The sequence below is a fragment of the Coloeus monedula genome (assembly GCF_965178545.1).
Source record: "Coloeus monedula genome assembly, chromosome: 3".
Lineage (NCBI taxonomy): Eukaryota > Metazoa > Chordata > Aves > Passeriformes > Corvidae > Coloeus > Coloeus monedula.
Window position 1 is genome coordinate 51106351 of NC_138783.1, and position 17176 is coordinate 51123526.

At 35.7% G+C, this 17176-nt stretch overlaps 1 protein-coding gene across 4 annotated transcripts in view; it reads left to right on the forward strand.

Annotated features, from left to right (window-relative positions):
- The window catches only part of NBEA (neurobeachin), a gene marked incomplete at its 5' end in the record, with an annotated part of 466147 nt that overhangs the window by 285964 nt on the left and 163007 nt on the right, over positions 1-17176 (forward strand). For all 4 annotated transcript variants that reach the window (XM_082279412.1, XM_082279411.1, XM_082279414.1 and 1 more), the window contains one exon: positions 16899-17042. In XM_082279412.1, coding sequence (XP_082135538.1) covers positions 16899-17042 — 144 coding nt within the window. The remainder of the gene's footprint in view (positions 1-16898; positions 17043-17176) is intronic.

The following is a 17176-nucleotide window of genomic DNA, read 5'->3' on the forward strand; positions in this document are numbered from 1 at the left end:
TCCATTTCTAAGATTTTGATATTAGGCACTGGATTTGTTTGTAATCTGTTAAAATTACTTTCATATCCAGATTTAAAATGCAAACATAATTAGTTCAGCATTGTATCTGCTGTGCCCTTTTGTTTTAGTTAAATTCTTACTTGATTCAAAATACAGATTCATTTCTCCCTTTTGTGTAGTTGAAGGGATGCTACTTACTGCAGTATTGAAGTGCAAGCTGTAATAGAACTTGAATTGCCTGGAACTTTCAGTAGAGTTTTAATTTTATAATGTCAATAACTTAAACAGTTCTTATTTTAAGTTTAGATGGAATTTCAATGTAAATAAGTAAATTGTTACTGAAAAGAAAGAAAGAAGAAAGAAAAGATTATATAAATTATTATACACCCTACTTTTCTTCTCCAAATTCTACTATGACAGATACGTGAAATATGCAGATATGACCCAATTCACAGAGATTCTGTACATGTGGTGAAAGAACTGTCTCTTCTAGTTAATCACCTTAACAGTTTACAGTCATTGGAGATTAGCATAGATAAGACACTACTGTACCACCCTGCTAGTGAGACAGAATACTGGTCCACAAAGGTCAACTTAAGAATAAAACAGTTACTTTATTAAGATTTGGTCCTTCAGCCTTTAAAAACTGTGGCCCACAAACAACTTGTACATAGAGGGAGTACAAGAAAGGCCACATTTTCTAGTCTACACTGGAGTAAATGAGCATGAACTCAGTGCCCACATTCTAAACATATGTGTGTGTAAGCTGGTCAAATATATCTAGGGTATATGCTCAAGAATATTTAGCGTGCTAAGCTGATTAGTGTGACAGTTCCTAAATGCTTAGAATGAAAAAGAAAAGAAAAAGAAAAAAAACAAAAAAACCCCTTCATAATGTAATACGTTCAGGTTTTGAAACAAAGCCACAGATATGTCTTATATGTGCAGTACAGCCACATATGGCTTTTGAACTTGCATATGTGTGGATATCTAATTAGCAACCTTGCTTCAAGGGCAGTTCTAGCTGAAGCAGGCTGTGTATGGCTCCTTCTGGCACTTGTTGTTAGTGCTCTAAGTTTCACCAAATACTGTGTTTGCTCATCACTAGAAATAAATTTTCATTACACAAACACACTTTAGAAGCATCAGGTTTGGAAATCTGGAATGATCTAATCTGAAATCTGTTTTCATGAGAGCAGATGAATTTTGATGGACCTTCAGAGAATGGCAAGAAGGATTCCTTCAGGCTGCTGAAGGACCAGAGTATTTAGCTTCAAGCAAGCACTGCCGTAGAAGCAAGGCTGTGTGGGTTCCTGCTATGAAAATGAGGGTCTGAAATCCATGAGAACTCATTCTCAAACGAGGGACTGTCTTCAGAATGGGGCATCTGGTTGTCTCAGAGACCCTGAAGGAAGATTCTATTCTTTCAAGGTCCTCAATGTTAGAGAAATACCCCAAGATGAAATTTCAGAAACTCTAGCTCTAGAGCAACCCCACAGTGCTGAAAAGTCCAAAGCAGTTGATTTCCACAGCTCCTGAGTTCCATCTCATGAACTGCTGGGCTCCCTGCCTTCTGCAGACGGTTTTAGAACAAGATAGAGGGAGGAGTGTCCAGAGAAATTGGTAAGAATGTACGCACCAAATGTTCTAGAAAGATAAGCCAGTGTTTTGCAAACAAACTTACCTGACCTTTTCAATCGATAAGACATTTGAAGAAATCAGAATGTCCCATGAACTGGAGATGCTCAATTTCATCATCTCTGTCTAGAAGCTTTGCTGTAAAATGAGTGCCTTATTCTAGGAAGTCTGAATGTGCACCTAAAAGCTACTCTTCATTTCCATCCCACATTTCAGGTTCTATACTTTGATATGTTAGGTTGTTTACACTAATGACATTGCTAAAAATGTAAAGGTGTCTTTTGTTGGTGAAAATACTATCATTTTTGCAACAAATTCAAGACGGCCTGTCAAAGTTACTGTATAAATCATATATATCTAAAAGAGTTGATTTACCTTTTTCCTCAGCTTCATAAAGTTCTCAGATGTCATTATCCTATACCTTATCTTTTTTCTGTGCATGTTGAAAATGCCCAGTGTGTTTCCGGAACAGTTTCAACAACACTGATTTCCGAACCAACCGTAAGAAAACGTATTTTTTTCAGTAACTGATTCAAAACTGAAAGCAAGTTGAAGACAACTGATAGTGAATCATTACTTATCAGAGTTTTGCTAGCAGGCCAACTAGGGGCATAAAACCCAGTTACTTTCCTAGGTGTATTGACAGTGAAAGCATTGCATAGGTACCATGTGAGAGATTAAAGATCAAATTATGCTTTCACTTTTGTCTATGAAATATTGCTTTTTTATATCTGTATGAATAGTTTTGTTGTCAAGGTTGAGTTTTATAGATCCTTTTGTTCGGGTCTTTTACATTTACTTTTACTTCTAAAATGATCCAGACATCTTCTGGTTGCCAGTAACAGGATAAAAGGCAACAGGAACAAACTAGTTTTTACTGTTGTGGTGGTCAAACAATGGACAGATTGTCCAGAGATGTTGTGTGGTCTCCATCCTTGGAAATATTGAAAACCAAAAAGTATTTATACACAACTATGTGGCCCCCTTGAGTCTTCTCTCCTCAAGACAAACAAAGACTATCTACAGAATATCTGGATCGATTTAGTAGTAAATGTAAAAGAATATCTTTGTCTCTCTTCTACTGGGGAGCCCAGAACTGGATGCAGAAATCCAGGTGTGACCTCACCAAGGCTTAGCAGAGGAGAAGGATTACCTTCCCCAATCTACTGGCAATACTCTGCCTCATGCAGCCCAGGATAACATTCCCCACTGTGTGAACCCAGAGTGCAGAGAATATTTCTCTGCCTGTTTTGAAGGGTTTTACCCCCCTGAACAACACAGCTTTTGACCTCTGTCCGTGGAAAAAACTGCCTACTCTTAGAGAAGAACTAGAAACTACACACGTGTAAATTAGGTGATAGACTACTATGTAAGATTGTCACAGGGTGAAAAATTTAGAGGTTTTGGGTTTGTTAATGTAGTAAACAGATAAAAGCAGAAAACATCAAAATGGAGGATTGTTGTTGTTCTCCAAACTTTCTTCCTTGACTACTCCACATTCTGCAGCAAAAGTAGTTTGGGATGATTGGACAAAGAATTCCGCAGTTCCTGGCTGTATTACTAAATAATTGGTAGAAAAGTAAAAATAATGTACATTTTTAGTAACCACTGGTTGATTTACCTTTAAAAGGGCCATTTAATCTTGATAATGGGGCTTTCTCCTGCCTTCTCTGCTTTGTGCTATGTCTGGATCATGCTAGTGACTTTTTCTCTGATAAGACTTAACAAACAACTATCTAGAAGCAGCGAAGGCTGAGAGTCCCGTTTGTCTCTGGAACTCCTAGCAAGGACTTTAAAGATCTCTCCCACCAGGAGAGGCATAATTATGGCACAAACAGTGTCACCGCATTGCTGCAAGGGCACACTGCCAGCTCATGTTCAACCTGGTGTCCCTAAGGAGCCCCAGCTCCATTTTCGCAGAGCTGCTTTCCAGCTGGGTGACTCTCAGCAAGTCCTTGGGCTTGTTCCTCCCCAGATGCAGGACTTAGCACTTCTTGTTGAACTTCATGAGGTTCCTGTCAGCCCACTTCTCCAGTCTGCTGAGGTCCCTCTGGCATATCGGTCACTCCTCCCAGTTTCTTGTCTTGTGCAAACTTGCTGAGGGAACATTGCCTCATCATTAATGAAGATGGGAGCAGGTAAAAAATGCTTCTAATATCAATTTACTCATGTTCAGTATAATAGTTATTACTACTGAAATTGAGTTTTTTGTGGCTGCATAAACCAAGACAATATTTTTGTCTTTTTTTTCCCCCTTAGTTAACGCACTATCCTGAAAATAAGTCACACACACCCCCACAATATAGTAAAATACGTTGCTCTGGGAAAATAGAGTGTGATCCTTATCTAAGATAATTTCCCAAAGTGGTATTTATTTAAGTAGTGCCTTAAGTAAGAATACATAAGAGCAACTAAAGAACGAAAGCCCTTTACTAAAAGGAAACCTTGTTCCCTCACCCCATTCATTCACACTTAATTTTAGTCTGTAAGCAAACACAAGATGACCATTAATTGTAAGCAGTTTTAAGAAATAGAACTGACTTTATGGGCAGAAAAACACACATACACGATGTTCAGTGGTGAGCATTTTTGAACATGTATACAGTCATTAAATTAACCCATACCAATGCTTCTATGTGCCAAGTCCTCTTTGCTCTTCAGTCTTAATGGTGTCATGCTGCCGTGTGAGACAAGCATGTGAACATTTCTGCTTCAATTGAAGCACCTAAAATGGTACTTCTCCTATTACAAAACTTCCTTTCAGTACATGAACTAACTTCCACATTGATTGTGAAATCTCTGGTGTACTCTGAATGAGTTTATATCTGAACCGTGTGCCTGAAGGAGCCACAATAATCTGTCTTTTTTTTAAGCACAACAATTTAAGATTTCCATCTATGGCCTTATAATTGTAGCCCAACAGTGCCATCCACTGCTTCTCCAAATAAACTTCCAAATATTTCATCCTCACAGGATTTTAGGGACAATATTACATGATAGTTATGTCCTCTTAATATTTTATATGGTAATTGCAAGACACAGTTTTGTCTAAAGAAAGTCTAGAAAAAAGCTTACATTAGGTACTAATAGAAGGATCTGCAAAGCAAAATCTTAATAGTGATAATAATCTAATCTAAAATACTAGATTTAACTTGGTCTTCTTTATAACATTTGCCACCCCACTCCCCCAGTCATAAATATGTTCTCATTAAATATATCTACTGTTATGGTGATCCTTTTTCTTATAGCCCACTGTAATGTAATGAAAGGCACCTTCTAGATGTAAATGGTAATAGAATTTGCTTAGGTACAGTACTGAACACTGCTGTGTTGAGTTGTACTGAGCACTCAGTGTCTGAGTTTCTGCTCTCTGACTAGGTCATGGAAATGAGTTGCAATTGCATCCTATCAGTACTTTGCAGTCTAAATATCTTCTGCCTGTTGTATGTTATTTCTAGCATAGGAATTTTTATTGCAGCTTTATAATGGTTTAAGTGCAGTCATTTTTTTCTAATTATTTCCTCAACTCTTGAATGTCGGAATCTCTCTCTTGACTCAAATTCAAGTTTTTCACAGAGCTAAGTAGGATATGAAAACTTTTCTCTCAAAACCTCCATGCTGGGTTTCAAATGCCTTTCCTCTGAGATTTTTAGGTTATCTGGCATGACCTGGGTTTTAGCTGCTGTTATAGGTCTGAGCTAATAGACTTCACTGCAGAACTTGCTGACTTTTTACCAGCAGTTCACATAACTACCTCTTTCTTCATCTGAAAGTATATGACCCCAGAACGTTTTTGAAGTAATGAAATTGGCCTGCTAAACCATTCCTAAGATCTAAAAATTGCAACCATTGTCAGTCTTAGAATTCTAGCTGCATTTTTCTCCCTTCTACAGTTAAATTTTCGTGTAGAAAGAATGCACAATATCTGTCTGTTCTGCCAAATGAAAGTAAATTATTTACTAAACCCAGTAAATTGCTATGATGGGAAATGTTTTCAAACCCTTGTGAACAATGTATTTGTTCTGTTTATTCATTTCTATACCTATTTGACAAAGAAATAGAAGTTCTTGATCAATGAATATTCAGTGAATCTCACAGAAACATTTCAGAAGAATATTCTGTCAGTGAAAGTCTAATAATAGTCCTTCAGAGTCCTCCAAAGCTGAGTGAATGTAGGTCTTGGGACTCAGGTTTTAACATGTGCTTTTCTAATCTCCTATTTTCTATGCTTTAAAACTCTGTATTAAGGAGTAACAGCACTTTAAAATCTTCTTTGGCCATAGTTAAAACCACAAAATATTCCTTTTCTAAATTTTCTCCACTCTTCTTATTCTTGATATCTTCTTCACTGCAGGATTCCATTCTCCACTTTGTATGTAAGTGGAAATATATATCATTTGTGTTTTCTGAAGACTTGGCTAGGACAGCATGCCAAGCACATGGCTGGAATGGAGGGACATTATTTCAACAGTGCTCCAACCTTTGCAGCCTATAATTAGGAGATCATACCGTGGATTTAAAAAGATTTTACTGTCACTCTCCTTCTGACAGTCAATAGGAGACATGACAGGCTTTCAGGCAATGGGCTCTGGTTTTTGTGAGCCTCTGGGCTACCTGCAAGGGTTAAATCAACAGAAGAAGGTTGTGGGAATCTCTTCAGTATAGGTGATTCCCTGTCTTTCCAGAAAAGGAAACAGGTATGTATAGGTTTTGAAAATAAAGGAATTCCTTTTCAGAGACAATATATATTTTAAGATGCCTAAGTATTTTTACTCATGTTTTTACATTGCAATACTTAACATTTATCACATAAAATCTATTTCTATTATATCACATGAGAATTCTTGTAGACACTTTATGTAGAGAATAAGATTTGTATACAAAAAACGAAGATTTAAGTATATGTGCAATGGCTATTCCATATCCTTACAAGCAGAGGAATTCTTCAATGCCAATTATTTTGTGTGTTTCATTATTTTATAGCATTAACTATGAAATACACACAAAAAGTACCAGTGTAACGAAATAAACTGGATTTTCTTGTGAGTTTCAGTGTGATGCAAGTTACAGGCAGGGATGAGGAAGCACCTTGTGAAAGAACTGTATCAAATACATTTTATGGAAAAGTTCTCGAATACACTACTAACCAGCATGATAAGGAAAACCCCATGTTAAGAATTCTATCAGCCAGTATCTTATGCATGTTTCCAGTTGTTTAATTTTCTTTTTCATATCATGTGCATTACATCATGACATGGCTTTTTTCTTATCCTTACAGTGTGCCTAAAGAGTACATCTCCTAATGTGCTTGTGTAACACCCTGAACACCATCTCCAATAGATATACTTTCACAGCTGAAAGAACTGTGCATAATACTCAAAAAAGTGGTTTTCTGGTGTCTCTTTTGCTGTATAGCAGGAATTATTCATCCTATGCCCTTAAAAAGCTGATCACATTGTCTAAATAGCATCTCAGCTCTCATCTAAATGGAAAATAATGTTGCTAGTGCTTTCAAATTTAACATAAGCATAGAAATTTTGCAAGTATCTCTGCAGTTGCATGCAAGATTTGTGGTTTCTTGTAATATTTGTGAAGCAGAATGAAAGAAGTCACAGACCCCACATGGCAGCTTAATGGAAGGTGAAATAAAATACTCGTCTCCTTTTTTCTTTACTGCTTACTGATGCCAAGATTTCTGTGGGTTAGCTCTCCTTAATACACACTCAGGCCTTCTACCTGGGACAGTGATTGCTGTTCACCCATTTCAATTATCTCATTGAGCTGTTTTAGTGATAGACCCTCAGAATCTGCTTTATCACTGATGTCTTGTGTACTCTTCCACTTTTCATCTGCTGGTTTGCATGAAAAAAGATGTTCTATAACTGCAGATATTTTTGTTTAAAATAAAAATTTAAAAATAAGTGATAATTCTGAAAAAATAAAAAAAAACAACAGACAAACACAAAAAGTGTAGAGTAAAATTCTGTTCCAAATCAAGGAAATAGCAAAGCTTTGATTTTCATTTGATAAAAAATTGCTATCTGGGTAGATAACTTTGATAGGTAACTACTATTGCTAGATAATTTCTAGCTTGGAGGAGCTTATGTATTTACAAAAGCCTGGCCCAAACAGAAGTGCTTTCTGCTGCTACTAGAGTGTAGTCCCTTAGCAGCTCTAGGATTTAAACAAAAATATCCCAGTGTTAGAGCCATGATGAAGCATATCCTGTGGGTCCTGCCCTTTGTCTGGTGTTCCTATAGGCATTGATCTATGCTGAAATAGAAGCAATTCTTCCCACCAGTTACTTTAGCTGCTGACATGAAAATATGTAAACCAGTTCTGAAGACGTGGTGATCTACGTGAGGATAAAATTGAATTTGTACAGATAAAAACCACAGTGCAGCACACTGAACCAGTAGGAACTGTACAGCAAAAGGCTGCACAAAGTAAATCTAGAAAGTAAATCTAGATGTTCTACTGACATTTTTATATTGACAAATTTATTATTTATATATAACATTGACAGTCCTTTTAAGAAACTTTATGTTAGGTGACATTATGTCACGTTTAGGAGATTTTGTCTGTGTAAAGACTGCCTAAGATGGTTCTTCTGTGTGTCTCAGAAGAGAAGAGTTTCACTTGAAAAGATTGCCAGTCCAGAAAGATGAAGTAATTTCAGATATGTTGGCAAATGGGTCTCTCAAAGCACTGATCATGAGCTGTTGAGGCTGTCTTCTGTAAATAAGTAGTCTTGATAGAAATTAAAATGGTTACATAACTACTGGAATTACAATAGCTACTATAAAAAAAACCTTTAAACTTACTTCCTACACCTTCATTACCTGCACTAGAAAATGAACTTTTTAGCTGTCCTATTATGTCTGTGTACAATGGCTGTTTCCAAAGAGCCAATGCTTTTGGATCTGAGACCAAAATTTAAGTGATGAGGGGCAAAATTGCCTTCTAGTAAAGACATCATCACTCATGGTCACAGAAAGGGAGAATTTTAAAAATTGCAGATGTGTAGTATGCATTTCTTTTTAAAACTATTTAGGTTTGGACCAGTCCCATGGTTCGGAGACTCTAATTCTTAAATGTTAGGTAAGGGTTAGAAATGCTGGGGTAGAATACCCTGGTTTGGTGTTTATTATTATTAATTTTATTATCATTATTTCTATTTTTATTTTTATTTTTTATTATTATGTTTGGTGGAAATTAACAGTTTGGGAGGTAAGATCACATTTCATAGAATCATAGAATGGCTTGAGTAGAAAGGGATCTTAAAGATAACGTTGTTCCAAACCCCCATCATAGAGAGGGTTGCTGCTTTTTTTTCATGGAATTTCATGAAATGTCATGCCATTTCTTACATGTCACTACATTATCAAGTGTTTGTATTTCCAAAGAGCATTTCATTTCTTTCCAGGGCTTTATCATTGCTAGCCTTTTCAATTAGAAATTTTTTTTGTGAACAGGAAGCAAAATGAAGGCCAGCTTATGTCTGATGCAATTCCTCAGTATGGAGTGTGCCAGTTTAGAAGTCTGACAACACTGATCCTGGCTTTAGGGTCTGCAAGCAGATAGTCAGAATATGTTTTTTCCTGGAGCATGTGTGCTTAGGAACTACTCTAAAACTTTCCAGACATAATCCAGGCCAGAATGTTAAGACGTGACGTAGACATATTTTTCACTTTTATGTCATCTTAAAAAGGTTTTATCAGATGCTATGTCAAAAGCATAGAGTGCCTTCTTTGGAAATTTATTTCATTATCATATCATACATATTGAAATTCAATCACCTTTTGTTGCTTGCCTTATTAATTAAATTTTTCTATTGGAATAGTTTGGGTACCCTTTTCAGTGGCCTGTCTTAAGGAACCTTTGCTTACATGTGAATATTTTGAATTAAGGATAAGTGAAATTCCTTTTTGCTGTCAAAACCAAATTGTGAAAACACATTGCATGGCTTTGAAAATCAGTACACTCTATTAGCAGACCTGTCAATATAAAAAGTGCATTCCATTTCCACCTCTTGCTCTAATAACCTTTTCTGTGTTACTCAGAGGCAGCTCACATAATCAGAGTATATTGTCAGCTTACTGGAGTTGGGGAAGCATGAAATGAAAATCGCGTTAATATTGATCCAATTCTCTTACTTGCAAGTGTCCTTGATGTCCTTTCCACTGAGCAATAACTGTTGGTGTGATGTAGATATTTTCCTCTCAGCTATTACTGTAATTTTTTTAAAATGGCTAAAAACACACCTAGGAAAATTTTATTGCTCTTAATTATTCTTCTTGTGTGTCATCTTTGCCTGTTGAAATTATCCACAGCAGAATTTGGTTTCTTTCTGCAATTTATCAAACTACAGTATATGCCAAAATGCTGCCCTTCAACCTATCAGGGATTTGTAAAGGTTGTCAGTCATGAAATATGAATCCATTTCTCTGTGTACAAGTTACAGTGGCAAACTACATCTTAATCCAAATATAAACATTTGACTGTTGTTAGTTCCCATTAGAGGGACTTCCTCTGGTTCCAGTCAGAATGGGGACTGCCTTTCAGGAGCCTGAAATTCATTGGAACGTTTGCTGGTCTGGGAATATCTGACTCTGTGTCCTGCTGGCTGCTCATGGTCAGTGCTGAATCAGTGCAGGATCCCTTCTCATATGCTCAGAAATCCTGAAATCTCAAATACATATAAGGACAATCTTGACAACTTCTGAAAATTAATTTCATGACCATTCTGAATCTCAGTTTTCCTATCTGTGAACCAAAAAATAATGAGTGCCCAACATGGTACTTTCATCTTTATTTTTATGTGGGACCCTTTTTATTAATATACAACACTTTGACTACAAGTATTTATTGTTTAAAAAGCCCTCAGCCTCATCTGAGAAACATGTTTATTTTGGCCTTGCCTGTATTCTCAGTCTCCTCATTGGCATAGTCTGTGCCAGTCTTGTTTTGCAATGTAAAAGATCTGAGAATATGATAAAGGAAAACATATAAAGCAGTTAAGCATTTATTTACAAATTACTTATATGAACAAGATCATTTGGTCAGATATTAGGTGTAAAAATTGGAGAAAAATGCATGGAATGTCTATGATTAAATTTTCAGGTATTTATCAGTTATAGAAAACAAAAATGTGATTTGGTTTTACTTTTGGTGGAAGTAATTTCCAATACAAATATATGCAATTTATAATTTCTACGCAATTTTCATAGTTTTTCTTCCTCATTTCTTCAAAGATCCTTAATAATGAAAATGTGATTTAGATTTCTCTGGTTTTTATTAAATCTATGAAAACCAGCCTTCCTTTATCAACAGTCACTTCTCTGATTCTCTGGGGAAACTAAATTATATGCCAGTCAAAGCTGCCAGTTCCAGAAACACATTGCAATTTAAATAGCAACCCCAACAGACACAGGTGGGGACAGCTTATTGGAGTTGGCTGTGATGTGCCAGCACTGGGCTGCTATGCAAAGCCAAAAATTCGGTCTCTAGAGCAGGCCCAGGGATAGCCGCTGCACGTTTCCCGTGGAAGGAGTGCAGCCCAAGGAAGGCTGGCTGTGGAAGTCCTGTGGAAAGATACAAGGCTGAGATAGAGTGGTCACCATGTCGTTGATTTAATCTTACTGGGTTTTGTAGAGGTCAGTTTACAGCAGGCAGCTGCTCTCCATAACTGTGACTGCTGTGAGGGTACCGGTGCCTAATCGAGTTACTGAAGATTAGCAATGAAAGCAGGGGTTTCAACTGTTGGAATATATAAAGCAGGAAGATTATCAAGCAAATCTTTTTTTTCTAAGTATTTTCAACTATTATTAATATTGAAGGAACAAAAAATGTAGAAAATAGTGGTATATTTTAATTTTGTCCATAGACAAGCTTGGTTCTTCCTGTAAAAGTCGGTTTGTGCAAGAAAAGACTCTCTCTCAAGAAAAAGCTTTGTTCTTTCAAACTCGGTTGATAAATTATATTTCACCTGTGATACAATTTCATGGTTCACATCATGAACTGTCAGGTAGCCTCCTGTGAGGAACTGATTCTGAATTCCTTTATTTAGTAAAGTAGTGGAAACCACCTCATGTGATGAAAATTCAGCAAGAAAATCAGTGTTCTAGAGAGCAAAACATACAGTTAGATCTGTAAGGGGTAAAAAGCAAGTTTACCTTTAAAACTTTCTGAGGAGAGCTAAGTTTCACAAAAACTCTACTTTAGCCACTATAAAAGAGAGTTTTTAATTAAATGCAGCATTTTACTGTAAAGAGAACAGACTTCACTTTTGTCAAATGCTCCTTTAGAAGCCACATAAAACTGTAGAAGACAGTATATGAAAAAGGTTTCTTATAGAAAAGAAGAACACCATCCCATGAAGCAGATTTCCAGATGTTTGGAAACATTAGAATTTCCTGTCAGTATATTTAGGTAACATTAAAATGAGGTTAACTTTCCATTCTGCCATCTCTCTTCAAAGATCAAAGAGCACTCACTACATAAATTGCCTTATCGGTAATTCGTTGAAGTAAACTATGGAAACAACTTTATAAGAAGCAGTAGTTTCCTTTTGTTGGCTACGGTATTACCAAGCAAACTTTTCTTAAAAATAACCATATTTTTAACCTCATTTTTTACTAAATGCAGAAAGAAGGAAAATATAAAGCACTATATTTGGATATATAGTAAATGGATAGAAGAGAGAACTGGAAACTCCCTTGCTGTGTTTAACTGAATCATAATAATTACTTTAATGTCTAATGAAATATGTACATAAATATAAATTTAATCAATAATACAGTGTGTTTGTACTGCTAATTTTAAAATTTTATTTAGGGACAGTTTTTGTGGATCTTGACCCTTACAGAGTCTTTGAAATGTAGATCGAATCCCTAGAACCTGTTGTGACCTACAGAACCCAATAGGGAATTCATTGATTTAGTTGAAAATAGAGACTCAAAAATTCAGATAACATAATAAAAAAACCAACCCCACCTGCCCCTGTTTCATGAAGTATTGCCTATATTAAATACTTCTAGAGGCTGTAGCTGAAAATTAACATGAGATTCTCCTGTTCTTATTAGGGAAATTATTAGGTTTTGAGGGGTTCTGGTAATGGTTTTTGTGGTTCTTTTAGAGGGTTTTTTTTGACTGCTTTATAGTTTCTGTTTAAAGAAAAGTAATGCTACTAGAAGAGAGATTAGTACATTCTTGGCAATACTGAACAAGTTTACTGGGCAGCTCATACAATCTTTCAGACATAAAAAATATGCACCCATAGATACTGAGGTTTTGTACAGGAGTGGTGGTTGGTTTCTTTGATTTCTTTTAAAGGTGAGCTGTTTTCAGTTATCCTGAAGTTACTGTAGAAAGACAGTTTGTAACATGCACATTTACAAAAATAATCAAGATTAAAACAGGTGTAATGAAAGAGGGATATTTTAACAGCTTATCTAGTCCTGTACATACATTCTCTTGAAATATGTTTAAGACAGAGCCTTTAAGATTCAAGAAAGCAAGTCACCAACTTCAGCTGGCCTTCAGTGCAATCTGAGCGACTTATTTCCTTCAAAATATTTGCAAAATGTAGTTTTAAGAAACACTTAGCTGCTTACTTCAAGTCTCCTTTCCAAATCCCAGTATATCTCTTAAGTCTATCCCTTAAAATATCCCTTAAGAAGGAACTTGATAAGGACAAGAACTGATAGCATCTGCCAATTCTAGTTCTGTACCCTCCAGTGTCACAACATTGCTTTCTTGAAATGACGTCTAGTTTTGGTTTTTTTTCTTGTTTTAATGGCTTTGAAATATATTCTAATTAGACTTAATACAATTTCATTTTGTGTCTTTAAAATGCAGGCTCTCTGTGTGCTAAAATTTTGGAAATGAAATGTCTGGTCATAGATTTAATTTCACAGTAATTTTGCTGAAGCTTTGAAAAAAAACCCAAGTTTTGATTTTTTTCCAACACACTAAAATATCAAATATTCATTTATTCCTTTCTCCTTTTTATATCACTGTTAACAATAATAGACATAGTTTTATGTCATATAATTTTTTATTCAGTTTGTTGTCTGGTTTTAAAGAGAGAAGTTTTTTTTCTTCTTACTCTTATTTGGAGAGTTTCTCTTGTTTTAGAACCTTTTTGAAGTCGTCTTGAAATATAAAAATAGAACATCTGTGACAGATCTGTTTTGAACATATTTCACATTTCAGGATCCAAGGAGATCTGGTGGTCTGTGGTATTAGCTTGTTAATTTCTTGATGAATGGGTAGAAAGGCCACGAAGTGCACTCAGTACAGCACGTCTTCCGAAGATAGATGATCTCAAATAAATTCTATTCCCAATCAGTTTTTGATTTGTTAGGTGTTAAACCATTTCTTTGTAAGGACAGTGTTTACAAGCCTTGTAATGAGACAGCCCTGTGAGACCTTACTCTTCTTGCCGTAATTTTGATAAATGGAACTCTAATTCATAAAGGATATAGTGATTGAAGGGCAACTCCAGGTCCCATACACATTCATTTAGATAAATGTTTGGTACAGTACAGCAAAACTAAGGTGCACTCAACAGAGTGATAAATTTTAACAACAGCCAAACCAGAGGGTTTTTTTCATCAAGAGAAAGAAGGACTATTTATTATATTTCATATAAATAAATGTATTTTTAATATTATAGACCAGAATGGATTTTATATATATTTGTCTTGTTGCTAAGCTCCAAATTTGCCAAACTAATTTACTGCCTTCTACTCTACCATGTTTCTTACACCTGTGTCTGGCAATATTTCTGTAACCTGGTATACTCATCACAAGGGATTTAAAATACCCTAAATTTCATGTTCTTTGGATGTACTTTAAATGTTAGTAATAATTTGGAGCTTGGGACTTTCTTCCTGGTAATTTTAAAAATATACTTTCATGCATAAATAATTTTACAGAATTGTCATTAATCAGTAACTACAGAAATGATTGACTCTTCAGATTAGTACTTTTCAATTAGTTAATTTGAAGATTATCACATTTTATGAAGCTCAGAAATTTACACAAAACTCATTAAAGCTACCAAAAAGGAAGAGAACAGTGTTTTGATGCTTTCTTCCTCCACATGCTAATTCATTTCAGGCCTGGTCTCCTCTAGTGTCACATGCTTCACAAGAGGAGTTATTACTTTTGTCAAATGATGCTAAACTCCCTTGCTGTAAACACAAGTGTTTCAAGATCCTGACCTACTGATGTAATACACAGAACAATTCTGATACAATGAAACTGAAACTCGGCTGCAGCGCATTACTTTTTTGTGGGTTTTCCATAAGTCCTACCATTCTTGCTTCTTTTTATAAATAAGGAAGAAAAAAAAATACAAGCCAAACAAACAAAAGAAAAGAAGTCCCAAAGCTTGTACTAATAGTGAAAACTTTTCCAACCATTAGTTAGTTGATCTGGTTTTAAATTGGGTAAATAATTACAGTTAGTTGAATTAAGTAACAACCTGTGCAAGTGATATCACAGCCTAATAACTGAACAAGCAAGACACAGCGTATTAAAATACAGCCACATTGTCTTAATCACTATCTGTATGGTCCTAATGGAGACAACAACAAACAAGAAGACTAAATATGCTGTCCCTAATTTTGAGCTTGGTAAAAAAATGGGGGTTCGCTTACTTGTTTCTCTTTACCTTTTCAGGGTTTCAAAATGGAGTTTCAGAAATAGCAATTGAGATAATAGCAATAGTATACAAAAGGTTAATGTTAGGCCATGTAAAACATGAATTATCTCAGGCTGTGATGAAGTGGCATGTTAACAGTGATCTTCAAACAGAGTAAACATACCCACAGAAAGATACGCCTCCAGCATTTTTATTTATATGGTGTGACTCTCCTGTGCACAAACTAATTAAAAGACTCTAATTATAAGAGTAGGTGGTAAAATCATAACTTATTCCCAACTGCTTGTAATAAAAAAACAGCCTGACACATCAGTTCCATTCCATGTGTCTATCTGCCCTAACCCATCTGCTTACTATATTCCTTTTAGTTGTCCTGTTTTAGTAGGAGGCCATGAATCTTACTGGACTTTACCTCAACATTTTGCATCTGCCATAATAGTTTTCATCCTGTTTAAGTTCAGGCATTGTGGAAGACAAACAAAATCCACATGTGCGTGGTTTTGCCTATTTTCACACTCATTCTGTAGCTTAGTAGGAAGCAAATTTCCAAATTATCCTACGAAAAAAGAGAGGTAGTTTACAGGGTTTATTTCTTGATTGGCAGAAGTGGAGATGCCCAGATCTTGTATGGTCCTAGGTGAAGATGCAGGGTTTTCTGTTTAAGAAAAAAAAATAGAAATCTTTCTTTCCTGAGGCTACTGTGAGACCACAGTACTGAAAATAAAACTTACTACCTCTTCCCAGCTAAGAAAGAAATACTATGAGGAGATCACAACAGTAACATGAAAGGTATTTATGATATAAAACCTAATTATGATTCTGCCATTTGTCCACACTGGGACTTATTTTTTACATCATAAGAATAAAATCTGGCAAGTTCCAGTAAGATATTCCCAAAATGCAGTAAGTTACATCTCCTGCCACAGGGAACCATCAGGCTGAATAGAAAAAGCCAACCGTAGTCGAGAAGAATGAGTATTATCCATGAAAACCTTTGGGAAATTGGCACATATCCATATACCACCATTTTTATTGTGTTGCTTAAAAACACACACACAGATGCATTCCCTTATGGCTTTTGTCTTGTTTTCAGTCTTTTCTGAATCTCTGCATAGCCTACTGTGCATCTGTGTATCGAGATAAACCAACTCCTACTTCACCATCCTATCCCTCCTATCTCAAAAGACAAAAATCCTGAGAGATTTTGGATTCCTGAAAGCAGCTTCTTTATTTAGAGTAGGTGGCTTGCACTCTCAGGTCGGTCAGAGTCAGGGCACCAGGAACTCAAAAGAAACTCCAGATGAATTTGTTGCAGGTGGAAAACTAATGGAACAACATTGAACACAAGGTAAATAGCAATTATTAGAAACAGGAGATTCTTTGTGGAAAAGTTTGTATTTTATTCAGGACAGGACAGAAAACAGAACAGGACTGCATATTTTGTAAACCTTGGTAGAGTTTTAGAAAATGTCCTTTCTTTTTTTTGATAAAGATGATTTATACTGTAATTTTTTTACTACTTGATTGTCATTGTTTTATATTTAAAATATTGTTCAGGTAAATTCACAACGTTTGTAATTTTTTTTAGGCACTGAAGAGGATGTAGTGAAGTCAAAGAAAACTTTCCGAAGTCAAGCTGTGGTAAATCAGAATGCAGAAACAGAGCTTATGCTGGAAGGAGATGATGATGCTGTTAGCCTGCTCCAAGAGAAAGAGATTGATAACCTTGCAGGTAATCATACTTTTCATTATAACTAAGATATGAGTCAAAAGGCTCTTTTAAACTTGTTAGTTCTTAACCCTTGTGGTTAGTGTCTTAATATTGTCAGCTAAGCATACAATTGCAGTATGAACAGATTATTTTTA